Source organism: Lissotriton vulgaris, chromosome 8, assembly GCF_964263255.1.
Source record: "Lissotriton vulgaris chromosome 8, aLisVul1.2, whole genome shotgun sequence".
NCBI classification, from domain to species: Eukaryota; Metazoa; Chordata; class Amphibia; order Caudata; family Salamandridae; genus Lissotriton; species Lissotriton vulgaris.
The window spans coordinates 481,292,296-481,308,461 of record NC_141696.1 but is presented as its reverse complement, the minus strand read 5'-3'; the positions used below and the strand labels follow the sequence as shown (position 1 = coordinate 481,308,461).

The window sequence follows — 16,166 nt, the reverse complement described above, 5'->3', positions numbered from 1 at the left end:
ACATTGTAAATTAAGACTGTATGCTTATTTTCTGGATCTCAAAAAATTTTAAAGGTTATTAAAAGAAAGTCTATACAGAAAAACAAGAATGCTCTAGAACCTACTGGGACTGCAATACGCACCCCAAAAGACTTCACTAGCAATTCCTAGAGAAGACACTACATTCCAGTTAATGTGGGGCTCTTAACCCCTTCGACGCTCATGACGAGCTGGGCTCGTCATGGCGTAGCCTCCTCGCACGCTGATGACGAGCCCAGCTCGTCACGCAAAGTGCGTTTTTGAAAAACCCAGCGCGCTAGCGGAATTCCGCTAGCGCGCATGGTGTTAAGTCAAAGTTAGCTACTGGTTTCTCAGCCGTTCAGGATGCCACGTTCAACAAATCAAAAGAGTTAGCTCAAGCAGCAGGCTTTCCAGTGAATTCAGCATAACAATCAAGCATACCGCCGCACCATAGATTCGATGTGAAATCTTGGGTTCTGATATGACAGTTCACAATTTCAGTGTCTCGTTAACGGAGCTACAGGGAACCCAGTAACCTTACATCAGTGGCATTGGGCACACTTTAGGGGGAGACAGCACCTACGGGTCAAACTAGTGCCATAACCTAAGTCATTGCAGAGGTGACTACAGGGTCCATGACAGGTCTAGTAAGTACACTGTGGTACCAAACTCAGGAGTCCCACACGTTAGAGGACAGGACAGTTGTGGTCAAGATGCTAAGAGCATCCAGTGACTCTAGTTCAACTGCAATCTCTCCAGAAACAAAAGATCAAGAAACAAATTCCAATAATCCCAGAATTAGAAAAAACAGCCTCAATAAAACATTAACCCAAGGACAGGCTCTGTATGTTAGATGCAACGAATATCAGATGATCCCAACCAAGGAACTCATGTGGCAGACAAGATCATCCATAACAGAGGAAGGTGGCAGGGGAGCTGAGATTCTGTGGTAGACAGAAACTGGCTCACCAGGGAGGAAATCTCTTCCCACCTGCACGCCAGCCATGTCACAGAGTTTATGGAGCAGGGCCCCAGCTGGATTCTGTATATAGTTTCCTATGTCCTCATGAAAGTCTGAAGACAAACTGGAGCGGGCATGGCCACTTTGTGCAGGCACCCACCATGTCATCAATAGGCACCACTCAACCCAACAGTCAATCAATCAATCAATCATTTGTATAGCGCAGCACTATCACCTCTGGGGATATCTGGGCCGTGTGGGTGCGACGTCTCAGTTGAAAAGCTAGGTCTTGAGTTTCTTTCTGAAGTCCGTCAAGGATGGTGCTGTTCGAAGATAGAGGGGGCGGTCGTTCCAGGTCTTGGCGGCGATGTGGGAGAAGGAGCGGCCCCAGCTGCGACGGATATGGGCATGGGCTAGTGAGGAGTAGTGCTAGTATCCTGAGGGTAGGTTTAAATTCAGTCAATGGTTGCGGTAAGCCTGTACTTGACTGTGTAGAGCAGTTCATCATCCATATCCACAACCTTAATAAGCCACACAAAGCACAACACATTCTAAAGAGTAAATATGGCTTGGTTAAGGACCATTGTTATAGCGGTCAGAAGGGATTTAGGAGGAGATGGCAGAAGGCTCCTCTGCCCCCACCATTGATACTGGCAAAAAGCCCTGTGACCCGGAATGCAAATCAGTTGCCACCATACATTTAATTTCCCCACAGTTTATCATAAAGGGTAGTAGTCATCCTAGGCTATTGAGTGGTACAATCTGGGTGCAGTACCCTAGACGATAATGTTAAAGGTCTCTAAAACATGATACATAGTTGGTTCAGAAATGTTCAAGTCCACTGGGTAAAATGAGGAAAGGTGGCACTAAGCTTACTTAACCATGCAAGGACTATTGTTAACACAGTAGGCAAATGTAACCCTTTAACATGCTTCAACACCTTTGAAACACACTGGGGAAAACACCGTTTTAAAACTATAAAGCAGGCAGATAAGGAAGGAAAAGTAAATTCATGAAAATAAATTATGCAAAACATACTCCACTTCTGTTGCTTGCAAACTGCACAGAATGGTCTATTTAGCTAAATAGCTTTCCTTTCTGGTCAATTTGTAGATTATCTAGGTGGGTGCCCTAAGCTTGTACGATCACTCTCAGCAGAGTCTTCCTTAGGTCTTGCAATGCCTTCCTCTTACACACGGTTACAGGGCTCAGATCAGGCAACAAAAGTCAATCAAGTTCAAATCTCAAATCATTTTAGATTGCAGATATTTTTTCATAATGGTTGATTTCTAATGCAAATCATGTAACACTAGCATAAGCGCACCACTATTTCCAGGCAGGATGTTTCCTTTCACATTCCAAGGATTCTCAAAAAACACACTGGAGTTATCACGGAATATTAATCTTGTCAGTGTTTTCCTCCACAACCTCTTAACAATTGACACTTAGGAGAGCAAGCAGTCGCTGGCTCTCATTTTAGGAGTACAAACCAACATTTTATTTATTGAGGCAATACAGGCCACCTCTTTGCAAATACCTCAAAGCTGTATGATTTTCATATAATTCAAGATGGTAACCATGTAGTTAATATCATATCATATTATGATGCAGTGCTATCAACTAGTAAACATCACTGTCAGCCTTGTTTGGGCTTGGTGTCTATTATTATTTTAAGTAACTAGTGTTTATGTGTCAACCGGACTGTTGGTTGGGAAGGAATAATTTATATGGACCTAGAGAACTGGGGAGTGTAATGACTGAGGAGATTCGAGTACTACTTTTGCATAACCAGCCAGTTCCCTTGTTCTTCTATATATGATGCATCTGCACCCCAATCCACCTCTGTCCAACTTTATGCTGCCCACCTAGTCCCAGTCCAAAGACCCCCCCATCCATATCTGCATAGGTGCAATTTAGACTTTTGTATCTGCTTGCCCTGTTAGAAAGTCCTCTAGTACCATCTCCCAGTGAGGCACTATTGGATGCCAGCTTTCTCCCATGTGTAATATACTTTCAGCACTACACCATGTTCGTACTTCATTTCAACCATTGCTGGGTTTTCATTTTTAGGAGGGGGGCGGGAAAGGGGTCGACTAGATTGCCACAGAATGTTTCACAAGTATCTGTGCTAGCCTGGATACCAGTCCAGCAAGCTCTCATATGTAAAACCATACTAAAATAGTTTAATTGTTCCCTAGTAGACAGCTGCAGAATACATTGTACTGCACAATGCTGATAAAGATGTCTGGGAGATGGTGAAGATTTCCTCTGCCCCACTGCTCCCCCACTCCCGAACTTTAGGCTTTCCAGAGAGGCATCTGTGGCTCCCGACCACAGCGCCAATGAGTTAAGATTTAGTCCCCTTTTCAGATTCATCTAAAGATGTGTCCTTGGCCTCAGAAACAGAGTAGGGGCATGAAGAAGCTTTAGTGTTATATTTATCTTCAATTATTTGAATCTATTAGGATGTCTTTCTTTTTGAATGGTTATTACTCAAGCTAACTGAGCTAACATGCTTTTCTTATATATGCATAGGCTCTCTAATTTTCTATTTTTAACGTGTTTTTCTGGTCTCCTTTCTTGTTCCCCTTATATAAAAAATGTGCATCTAACTGCAAATTAGTTGAATATGGAGAATATCATAAAATGGCCACTCTTATTGTGAGGGCCAAAGTTGTTAAAATTCTAACAATGCAATCATAGGTCCAAAAGTAAAACATCCCAAAATGTTAAAAATATATTACAACATCAAGTGGCACGTGAAACAAAAACTACTATGTACATCTTAAAAAATCCCTGTTGTAGAGCATACACTGATGAAACCTCAGACAATATTTAAATAATGACCATACATTTAGGATACAGAAGCCAGACATCAGACCGCCCTCTGCAAAGATTTTTCTGAAATGTCTGCTATTGTATTGCAGATGATATTTCAGGTTTGTGAAGAAATCAAAACGTCAGCACATGAGTAAGACATTACTGGGAGTTTATTTTCACAGGAAAGCTGCTGAATGGATGTCTTAGAAACACTGCACACAAGATCCAACCTTGGCCATACCAGATAAAGAAAAATCACAAAGGATGCACGTAGCAGACTCACACGATTTAAACATCAAAAAGAAGCACAACACTATATATGTGGCACACAATCTGTTTCCAAACTTCACTCATTTTTTCGTAGAGAATACACATTTTTTTCATACCATCCAGATCAATTTAGGCTGATTGAGTGAAATGAAAAGTTATTGCTAAGCAGAAACTCAATAATGATCAAAGTTGGGAGCATGATATATACTTGTTGGAGTTCGACTGAATTAATGAACTGAGTGCTAAAAAAAAAAAAAAAAAGAAGGTTGACATTCACTTTATTCTTTCGCTAGTGATTTAACTGAATAGGCCTTATACACAGAAGACATATTGAAAATATGCACACACCTTATAGCTTTTATTTGGTGATATTGAGAACTTTGTTGGAGTCTGTGTTGAGAGTTTGATTTCTTCATCTATTTGGGAAGCTTCATCCTTCAAGACAGAGTTATCTTCTCCACAATACTCGCCAAGCTCCTTCAGCACTGAATCTAGCATATTTTTGACTGTTTCCAGGGATACCGGCAACTGAAAAGGACAACATGATTTTAACACGATGCACAGGGTCGAATCTGGAATAGTCCCCGAATTAAAAGGCAGCAATAATGCATTATGAACATCAACATAACACATTAACATAAGCTACAGTATAAAAATGAATTTTAGAGTATGCCTTTTCTCAATTTTCAGATACAAAATATGCATTTACATGATGTATGAACAGTTACTAATCACTTAATGTATATTCTGTCGCACATGTACAATACCAAATCTTGTGTCTGGGAAAAGAAAAATTAACAAATGACTTGCCTTCAGTAACGCTTTTTCTGATGAGGACTCCATCTAACCCCAGATTCCTCCCTTTAGAATATTCCCAAAGGGTCAGACTGGACCTGGAAATTCTTGAGCCGTTCCATTAGGTGGCGTTGGCAGGGTCAACGTCACCTGCGTTGGAAGTGACATGAGCGGTGCCTATATAGGAGACATTCAGGAGGGTTGACATCAGTTTCTTTCATGACTATTTCCATGCTTAAAACGCTGAGCTACGTCAGAATTATTTCTGACCAGTGTGCAGAGTCTAATGGGATCTTATAGGTGAGGAGCCTGGTCATGGAATGGGGAGTATGGGAGGGTGGTTGAGGAATCTGCAGTTAGATAGTGTCTATAAGGAAAAGCATTACAAAAGGTAAGTAACTGTTCTTCTGATAGAGAATTCTAACTGCAGATTCCTCACCTTAGAATAGATGCAAAAGCAATACCTCCCTGAAGGTGGGTCTACGAACTGGCTTAAACCAAAAAGTTTTGGAAGACTGAATGGGCAAAATGTCATTCTGACAGATCGGACTGTCCAGGCAGCATTATTTCGTGAACATGTGCAATGATGCCCACGTGACAGCCTGACAGATGTCCATGACAGTTACTCTGCATGCTAACACATTAGTAGTGGCCTTGGTTCTGGTTGAATGAGCCTGCAAGCCTTCAGGAGGCTGCTTATTAGCTAGTGCGTAGTAGATTTTGATGCAGAGTAAAATCCATTGAGAGATGGTCAGTTTCTGCACACCCTTGACTTTATTTGCTCCAGCGAACCCAATGAAGAGCTGATGGTCCACCCAGTGTTCTATGGTGCAACCAATGTAAGAGGAGAGGATTCTTTTTTGGGTCCAAATGATGGAGCCTCCGCTCTTCCTTGGAAGGATGATGTCGAGCAAAAAATGTTGGCAGTATGAGGCTTTGGCTGGCTTGATCCACATTCGGTCCATCACTTGTTGTGTTTGCAATTTCCGCCATAAGTGCGCTGGGGATGCCCAGACGTGGGTCCCAGGCACTCCACACCACTGGAGTCAAGCTAGCCGGGCTGATGAGAGGTGTTACCTCGAAACCGGTCCGGTCCTCGGATGCTTGATTCCGTTCTGGGAAGGACATGGCTTTTGTAGTTCGGACTGGACTGTTCCCATGAGGCTCAGGGTCAGAGCTGATTTGCATATCGCCATTGTCTAACCCAGGGTGGTGTGGAGTGCAAAATAACGATGGATTTAGGCCCAGATCCTTGGACTGGGGCGAGTGTGTGACATTGAGCCACATTCGGTCCATCACTTGTTGTGTTTGCAATTTCCGCCATAAGTGCGCTGGGGATGCCCAGACGTGGGTCCCAGGCACTCCACACCACTGGAGTCAAGCTAGCCGGGCTGATGAGAGGTGTTACCTCGAAACCGGTCCGGTCCTCGGATGCTTGATTCCGTTCTGGGAAGGACATGGCTTTTGTAGTTCGGACTGGACTGTTCCCATGAGGCTCAGGGTCAGAGCTGATTTGCATATCGCCATTGTCTAACCCAGGGTGGTGTGGAGTGCAAAATAACGATGGATTTAGGCCCAGATCCTTGGACTGGGGCGAGTGTGTGACATTGATCCACATTCGGTCCATCACTTGTTGTGTTTGGCTTGGAACGGGGTCACCACCTTTGGGGTAGGCACTAGTTTGTCTGGGTAGAAGCTGGTCTACTAGGATTAATAGAAAAGGTTTAAAGCTGGCTCACACTCCTAGCCAATGTAATTGCCAGTAAGAAGACTGTCTTAAGCGTCAAAAGTTTCAGAGGGCAGGTTTGCATGGGTCCGAATGGAGAATAAGTAAGATAAGTTAAGACCACATTAAGGGCCCACAGGACGATAACAAAAGGGGTAAGTCGGAACAGCTGTTGTAAGCCCTTAAGAAAGAGTGTCTCAACCAGCGACTTAACCAGAGAGGGCTGACCCAGCAACCACAGAAAGGTAACCTTTAACATTGCCGGCAGAAAGCTATGCCACCACTCGACCCTGGCGCTAGTCTCGGCTTGTAAGCCCTTTAATACAGACATCCACACATGCCTCTGCTGCCAGCCGCGCCGTGTCCGGCTCCCGATGCCAGACTTTAATTTAGCCCTCAACACAGGCACCACACACACCTCCCCCCAAGGGTCATACATGCCTGCTGCCAGCCAAGCTGCGTCCGGCTCCCGATGCCTCACCTACAAATGCCTCCCAGACACCAGAGTGCACTCTCCCCTCACTTGCCATCACCGGTCCTCCACCCGTAACCTAGCCATGCGGCACACAGCTTCACAAGGCAGCAGTACCTCACTAAGTGCCTCCCTGCCGCCGAGGTTAGCGCATGCATGCCCCCTTAGGAGCGAGCCCTTTTTCAAGCCGCGAGCTCACACCCTTGGCCGCGGTCCCCATCATTTGTCTTTGGCACAACCAGCTATGATCTGCCAGCGAGATGGCGATCATCTTGGCCTCCAACCGGATGCTTTCACGTCCCTTCCAGCCCTCAAACAAGTGGTTCACCAGCCTCATACAGGCTAACTTTGCGCTGGCAGCCATTATCTAAGGTCTATCTCCCGCTCTTGTTTTGCTAGCCAGGCCCATCAGTCACCAACTTGTCCGCAGCGCCACTGGTCTTGATTCACCAGCAATTTGGCAACCATGCGGGCCTCCAACCAGACACTTTCACGCAACCTCCAGCCCTAACACCAGTGACAGCCTCTAAGCCATATGTAGTTCCACCTCACGCTGGCTGCCATCATCGTATGCTCCTTTCACGCCATGGCTTTGCAAGTCAGGCCCAACAGTCACCAGTAGAATCTCGTCCGTGGACGGCATACGCCTGGGGTCTTCAGCTTTGTACACACCAGTACTTTTCACTTGACAGCGAATTATCATCCATATCTTTCGCAGTCATAACTGTTGCCATCCGACATCCTAGTCGCACTCACGCTCTCTCTTTGAATCCCTCCCTTGGCATCTCTTGTTTTTAATACCATATACCTCCTCTTGGCAGGTTTTGGTGCACGTACCACATGGCTAATATACCGGGACAGACGTGGTGAATTCGACAACCGACAGTGGTGAGTCACACGTCCTTTATGACTACACATTGATCAAATATGTACATGTGTCATAGAAAATTATCATAGGAGGTCTCAAGTCTGTATGTTTGACTATGGCTTTCTGTACATAGTATATGCAATCGGTGACATCATGCCTTTTTGTCTCCATTATAGGTTGTATGCAGTACATACTGAACAGTCAATTATACTGGTTCAGTATTATACTATTCATTTATTCACATGTTTTTTCACATATTTGCACTTATTTATTGCAGTAGCTAAATAACTGACCCTGAAGAAGGCCTTGACACTATCTAGGTTTTTTGGCTGAAAAAACATGTTGTTCGAGTGATCTACACAATGTCTCTAATGGCAACTTTTGTGTTATCATCTTTTCACTGTTTTTAATCCTGACACCGGGTAGCCGAATAAAGTTACATATAGCTAACCCTGTAGCCAGTTTTAAATTGTCACATCACAGCACTTTCTCTCACACACACACACACACACACACACACACACACACACACACACACACCTGCTTTACATAGGGGTTTAGTATATCCCACCTGACTTATTAAAAACATCCCTGAGCTCCTTCCTCGTAGAGAGGGGGTTGTTGCCCACGAACAGACTAGGTCTATCATGTGAGGAGGCACCCCTATGATGAAGCATGACATCTCTGGTGTGTGAGGGGAATCGTCCTGAAAAGGGGAACTCCCTGTTTTTGCAGGTCAGAGCACATTCAGACAGCCAGACGACCTCCTCTTATTCCAGACCCGTGGCCCCCTTTTTCTGTGTGATAACCTTTAACATTGCCCAAGGCAAGGCACTGAAGGGCTAAAGACTACAAAAAAAAATCACATCTGACAGACAGGAGAAAGTGGATCAACTTGTCATTGGGGAGCACCAAGCCACAAACCTGTCCCAATAGCAGGCATAGACTGTTTTTGTTGAGGCTATCAGAATAACTCAGCAGATCTCGGAAGGAAGACTGAAAACACTCATCTGCCGCTGCTCAGTGTCGAAATATGAAGGTGGACTGTGCGCAGGATTGGGTGCAAGACCCTGTCCTGCTAGGACAGGATATCCTCTCGAAAGGGCAGCATGAAAGGAGGAACCATGTTCATTCCTAGGAGTTCTGTATACCACGCCCTATGTGAGTACATACTTGTCTTAAGCAGAAGTCTGGACAGGATCAAAGATCCATAGGAGGGACCACAGTGAAAGGTAACCACCGTTGTGGTACATGCCATGCATTTGGGACAGCCATAGTGACTGACACATTGGAACATAATGGCTATAGGATATAGCTAAAGGATATGACAAATTGCAGAAATCACACATTATATATTTAACACTAAGCCAATTTGGTCTGGGCTATGTAGAGAAAATGTGGAGAGAGTTTAGAAACCGTTTTGGAGAAGAAAAATGTACAATACGGATGAAGAAAGTGCCATTAAACAATTAGTCAAACACTGTATGGAGGAAGAACACATTGAGTGGGATATGAGGTGGATAATCTTGGAGGAGGTGAAACCTCGTCAAGGACGATCCGAGGCAGAAACACAGAGGGAGAGAGAAACTTTCTGGATTTTCTCTCTATAACTAATGAAGTGGGATTAAATGAGGTAATCATATGGACAGTGGGTCACTGACATCTCTCTTGAAGTGGAAGATTGGAGTTGTGGTTCAACTCCAAGTAGATGGGGCCCATTTATAGATGCAGGTACATTTGGATGTCTAGAGGATCACAATTCTGTTTTTCAGTTACGTTCTCCTTCTGATCAGTCTCGCTTTAGATATTTCACAGTTAGAAATAGGTTAACTGGGGAAGGCGAGACAACAGCTCTTACTTATTGTCAGGATGAGTCTCCATTAGTTGTATGTTGTCCTAGACCTTATCTGAATCCCATGTATTTTGGGAAGTAAGCTATATAGACATAGTGTATTTACACTTGTTATCCTGGATAAAGGAGAAAATCTACTGTTCTTAGGTCCTGAAGAAGCAGGATCAGAGAACTTGAAATCCACAAAAAAATGTATTGACCAACATTATTTGGAGATCCCAAATCAAGACACAATAACGGAAAACTAAATGAGAAGTGGTCTTCATGTTGGGCCATTGAAAAAACTTCTTTTTGAGAGTCCTGGGAGAAGTGTGTGTTTTGAGTGTGAAGGAGTGTGGTTCAGGATGAGTTATGGTGATCCAAGAGGGAAGGTGGTTTTTTAATAATTTTTTTGTGTTGTATTGTTAGCTGTATTAAAGAATTTATTGTTGGTCTTTTTTAAGATAATTATGAAGAAAAGAAGGATGAATAAAATATGTTATTGCAAGTCAGAGGACAAATGTAAAAAAAAAAAAAAACATGAAAATATTATATGAATGAAATTAAACATTTGAAGGAATGCTCCTGGGTCAACGACTATGTTGGATTAACTCCAGTTATTATTGTAGATAGGGTGAGGGGGATTGTTGATTTCGTGTTTGATGGTTTATTTCCCCCGGGTTCCTGAGCCTAAAAGTATGCACTAGGGGGTGCCTTTTTTGGTTGTGAGTACCACACCCTCTGTATTCAGTCTGGAGCCACTAGGACGTTTCTGATCTTCTTGAGAATTCAGGGCAGATGGGGTATTGGCAGAAAGGCGTACAGGGAGTCCTGTTTTTTATTCTAAACTGAATGCGCTGCATGTAACAGAAACTTTGGAAACTCTGATGTGCAGAAGTGCTGACATTGTGCGTTCTTGGAGGTAGCAAATAGATTGAGCCAAGTGTCTCCTCATTCTTCGAAGATTCCTTGCGCCACCTCAGGGTGCAGACATCAGTCGTGATTAGCAGAACATGGACGACTAAGTTTATCCACCCAGGCATTCAGTGATCCTGCCAGGTGTTGTACGCCCAGGATAATGTTCTGGTTCTCCAGCCATGTACAGAGGCGTGGGGCTTTATGGCACAGGGTCCACGATACCACTCTGCCCTGCTTGTTGCAGTACAACATGACAGTGGTGTTGTCAGTAAATACCTCGAACAGTCTTCCCTTGATGGATGCTAGGACGGCTTTCAATGCCCTCAGCTACGGAAGGTTGAAAAGAAGCTATTCCCCTGCCAGAGACCAGAGTCCCCAGGTGACCACCCCAGGCCAGAAATGATGCTTCAGTCTCCATTGTCCGCTCTGGGTGGGGGGGAAGGGAAAGGGGTCTACCGCTAACCCAATCACGATTCAGCAACCACCACTGCAGATCTTTTGCAGTCTCCTCCGAAATATGGACTAGGTCAGAGAGATTTGCCTGGTGCAGTGACCACTGGTGCTTCAGATCCCATTGCAGAGCCCACATATGTCATCTGGTGTGCTTCATCAGCAATATGCAGGAGGCCATCAGAATCAGCAGCTTCAGAGTCACTCATCAAAACCCAGGACTGAGGCAGAAGCACAGGAATCATAGTCTGAGTGCCCCTAACCTCTGCACCAAAGAGTAGACACAGAACTGCACCGCGTCCACAATGGCTCAGATGAAAGGGAGTGTCCACAAAAGTTAGGCGTGACTTCTGCATGATAATAGTGAACCCCAACGAATGAAGGATGTTTGCCGAAGTCTGGAGGTGGGTGACGACTGCCTGTGGTGAGCTCCCCTTCAGAATCCAGTCATCAAGGTATGAGAAGAGTGAAACCCTGGCCTACGTAGATGTGCTGCAACCATTGCCATCACTTTAGTGAACACCTCAGGGGCACTGGTGAGGCCAAAGGGGAGCACAGCAACATGAAAATGAGCATGGCCCACTGTTAACTGCAGGTACGCCTGTGGGCCAGCAGGACGGGAATGGGGAAATACACGTCCAGAACATCCAACGCTATCATCAAGTCCCCGGGATCCAGGCCAGACAAGACCTGGGCCAGGTTTAGCATTTTGAATTTCTCCTTTCACAGGAAAACATGAGAGCGAACTTCTTGAACAGGGTAAAACCTCCATCCTTTTTCGGCACAAGAAAGTAGCAGGATTGTTGAGGGCACGCTAAAGGGGCATGGAGGCTGCAGTAGCTGGAGGAGTAGGGGAATTTTTACACGACACTGGCTTGGAGTCTCACTTCCTCTATAAGAACTGTGTCCACTGATATGAAAAGGACTAGGAAGCCTAGTGGCCTTGAGGGTATCGTTGGCATTACAGACACTCGTGAGAGTCCCTACCTTAGCCATGGAACGGTTGGCCAGGGAAGCTTCCAAGTCCTGGCAGTGACCTGACTCGGTTTGAAGTGCTTGAAGAAAAAAAAAGGCTAGTATCGTGACCTGCGCAGTGAACTCAGATCTCATATCTAGATTTCCAAAGTGGGGTCCTCATCTATGGTGAGAATTACAATAATACCTTGACCTAGAAAGCCAAAGTATCTGATTATAACATGTGGTTGCTAAAAGCATATTGGTGTCGTTCAGAGTGGAAAAACGGCATATGAAATGGTAGAAAAAGAAAAACCATTAAAAACATTTGGGGGTAATACTTAATTTTCTGGCAATGATTTTATATGTCCCAGGAGATTGAGAGTGCTCCATCTGATAGAGATCGATGAAGACACTATACATGCTAACTTTAAGGGGAATGGGAGTATACAGAATATAAATTACTGCTGGCAGGTGACTTAAAGTGAACCATACCAGCGAATTTGGTGGGAGAAAGGGGAAGAACAACATGCTGTCCAAATGCATTTCATAGCATATGATGCTGTCCATGTTAAAAAAATCTATAAAAAACAATACAACTTTTAAAAGTGGAGGTTAAAAATGTTTTTTAAACAGTTCAATGGCCACTTGACCTGGAAACATTCTAAGGTTATGCGGAGGATGTCTTGCTGAACACAACAATATTTATTGTTATATATAAAGATTTAAGCCAAACACTTTAATGTTGATGAGCAGATGAGGGATAAGGAATCATGGATCTACACACTGGGCTTTCTGTTTTTAGGAGTACACTGTTTTTTAAAAAGATGTGCTGGACCAGAATAATAAAGATTACTTGAAAGTTATGAAGTTGTCGCATGGTGAGGACCTAGGACTACAAGTACATTTCGTTGTATAACCCCCACATAGGAGTTGCAATGCTTGAATATGTACTTTAGCAGAAAGGAACAAATAGGCAAAGTGAAAACTTCAAGGAAGACAAGTCCCTGAAAGAGGAAGAATTCAACTGCTAAGAGTAACATTTGGCACCTTGTTCTCAAGTGTTCCAACAACAACACTTTTTAAAACAAAACCTGTTAATTTTCTATACAGACACATAGCTTACATTTTCACTTCACAAAAACACAGCAAGTATCAGCAACAACACTTAACTCAGAATCCTGGTTTAGGTGTTAATGCCTAAAACTGAGTTATTCGTATTGGGTAAGCATTTCAATATGGCTTTACACCTTTTAAGCCTCCCCAGGCCATTCAATTTCTCATTGTCCAATGAGACAGCAAAGCATAGAAATCAGACCAGTCTGCTGACAAGTTTCATTTCAGCACCCTTTTTTCCTCTGCAGTGCTCCCTGTTAGTAGTTGCTGTCCTATTTACTATTTGATTCTTAAACAGGCTTGCATTTCATTAGAATTTATTGTGGCCTCATAATTTTATACCTTACTGTCTCACAGCTACTGTTACATTTCTGACAACATCTTAGGAGATGGTTAAGAAAAAGTGAACGTTAGACATGGCGGAGAGTGTATTATACTATATGCTGCAAGGTTATGGATTTAAACAAGCAACATGGAGACAAAGGTGACAAGGAGACTAAATTAATGGCAGTGACAGCTTCATTGAGAATTTCCCAAATCAGACAGAAGGATTTTAGGACTGCATGTCTACTGAAAAAATCCAGATCAAAATAAAGTTAAGATGGGCGTGGCCACGGCGACGATCGGAATGGCTGCCTTTCCGTGAAGCTCCTCCATGCGGGCTCCCGACGGCGACGATTAAGATGTAGTCCGCTGCTCCTGTTCTCCACATCCTAGCGGATCTGAATGCTGTTGCCGCCCCGACCATCTGGGTGACCCGGGAGATCGTGGGAGCGTCCTAAAGAAGTGTGCACGGCGGAGGAGAATCGAGGCCTCCGGACCTCGGTGCCATCTTCTCTATCTGCGCCGGATCGCTGGGTGAGTGCCGCGCGGTGCTCGACTGCCGAGCCTTTCGCCCTTTCGAGCGTCTCCTGCGGGGTTTCTCGTGCGCTGCCCGCCCTTCGCTGGCTCCCGGGTGGGGGCGCCTGGTTCTTTGGCGCGACCGCGGCCTGCTGGCCTGGGGGCGTACTGAGACCGGGGCCTCGATTTGCGGGCCTGCGGCGGGTGCTGGGCAGCGGGCAGGGGCGCTCGCTAGGGGACGACGGGGGTGGGGGAATACAGTGGTTGGGAAGCCGGGGGGCGCTCCTTAGTGGTATTCGGCGGCCCCGCCTCAGACGCACTAGGGGGGACCTTTGATTCCCTCCCTCCCTCCTGCCCTAGACGACGGGAGAGGGTCGCTCCCCACTCCATTGAACGCAGCGAGAGCTCTCCATAAACGGACTCCGGCCCACGCAACTATCTGGACCTTGGCCGCTGAAGCTACCTGCCGCCAGTGAATTGCACGTCCGAGGCTGACCTCACTCTCACTCACCTCATTTGGCCCGATCGCGAAGCGACCACTGGGGCCTGCCTAGTCGTGGGGCTGCCTGGTGCTTCTGCATTACCCTACTGCATTCCCCCCCTCGCAGGTTGGCTCCACGTTTCTCTTACATTGCAACTGCACCCTCCATACTACCACAGCAATGGGAAAGCAGGACACGAATCAGAGGAAGCTCAGCTTTGATAAGACCCCCTTCCTCGCTACGGACCCTCCACCTGGTTCGGCTGCTGGGGCTGCCACTTCGGCTGACTTGGGGGACGCCGCAGCCATGGTTGCCACCATGATGGGTGAAATGCGCGCTGGCTTTAAGGCGATTGACACCCGCTTTGACAGCCTTGAACAAAAACTTGCCGACATGGGCACCAAGGTACAGGCCCATGACAGCCGACTCGACATGGCGGAATCCAGGATATCGGATGTCGAAGATGGCGCCTCGAAATCGCTTAAGCGACTGGAACGTGTTGAGAAAATCCTTAAAAGACATGGCCATAAAAAACGAAGACTTAGAAGCGCGTAGCCGGCGCAACAACATTCGTATTCTTGGCGTGGCGGAGACAACTGCCACTGGCTGATTTGACACCTTTGTTGAAAACCTCCTAATTGAACTATTCGGCAAGGACATCTTCACTGCTGGCTTTGTTGTCGAACAAGCACACAGGTCGCTGGGACCTAAACCTCGCCCTGGCCAGCCGCCGCGACCTATTATCGCCAGAATCATGAACTTCCGCGACCGTGACGCCGCGCTTCGTGCGGCACGTGAGGCCGGTGAGGTACAGTGGCAAGGCAGCAAATTGTCCTTTTTCCCTGATTTCACACTAATGGTCCAAGAGGCACGTCACAAATATAATGGAGTGAAGTCCACCCTCCGAAATCTTGGATTAAAATACGGCATGCTGTACCCGGCCAGATTGAAGGTGGATGTGAACGGCAGATTCCGCATTTTTGACTCTCCCGCGGAAGCACAAGACTTCTGTCAAGGCTACAAGAAACAGGGCTCACCGTCAGCTTCTGGCTCCGCGCCGCGATCTCCGCGCCGCGATCTCCGCCTCGCAGCGACACGCAGTCCAGTGCTGATCTTTTTGCTGAAACTCGCCAGGGCTGAATGTACGATGTTACCTAATCTTTGTGCCCTACTCGTTGTGTTGCCTATTGGATGTGGACTCTCCAGCGTTTGTTCAATGGTCACCAATTCAGGAGTCGCTAGTTGGGACGCCCGCATGGTGTGGCGTTGCTACCCCCTATGGCGAATGCCTTATTGTTTATCTTCTCTGGGGCTTTAACATTTTTTTTGCAGCGATACAGTTTCATTGACTGGTTACTACTTTTTGTATTTTGCACTGTTGGTCAGCATTTGTTTGGGGATTGTCTCTCTGGGGACATTGGGGTGGTGGGTAGTGGGTGGTGGGTGGGGGGTGGGACGTGTTTTGTTTATGTGGTCATTTATGTTTGTGAGCAATTGCGAGACTCATGGGAGTGGATTGACGGATGCACGCCTGCTGGCAGTTGTCTTTGATGTGGTGTTATGGCCAGGGTAGGTCTACAGTCTGGTCCATCCAGACTCACTTTGATGTCTTGGAACGTTCGAGGTTTAAACACCACAAGGAAACGCAAACAGGTACTGAACT

At 45.7% G+C, this 16,166-nt stretch overlaps 1 protein-coding gene across 1 annotated transcript in view; it reads right to left on the bottom strand.

The window, feature by feature from the left end:
* LOC147697214 (E3 SUMO-protein ligase RanBP2-like) overlaps positions 1-16,166 on the bottom strand; it is a 485,030-nt gene that overhangs the window by 306,436 nt on the left and 162,428 nt on the right. Inside the window, exon 16 of the mRNA XM_086934287.1 lies at positions 4,400-4,579. Within this exon, the coding sequence (XP_086790413.1) occupies positions 4,400-4,579 (180 nt within the window). The remainder of the gene's footprint in view (positions 1-4,399; positions 4,580-16,166) is intronic.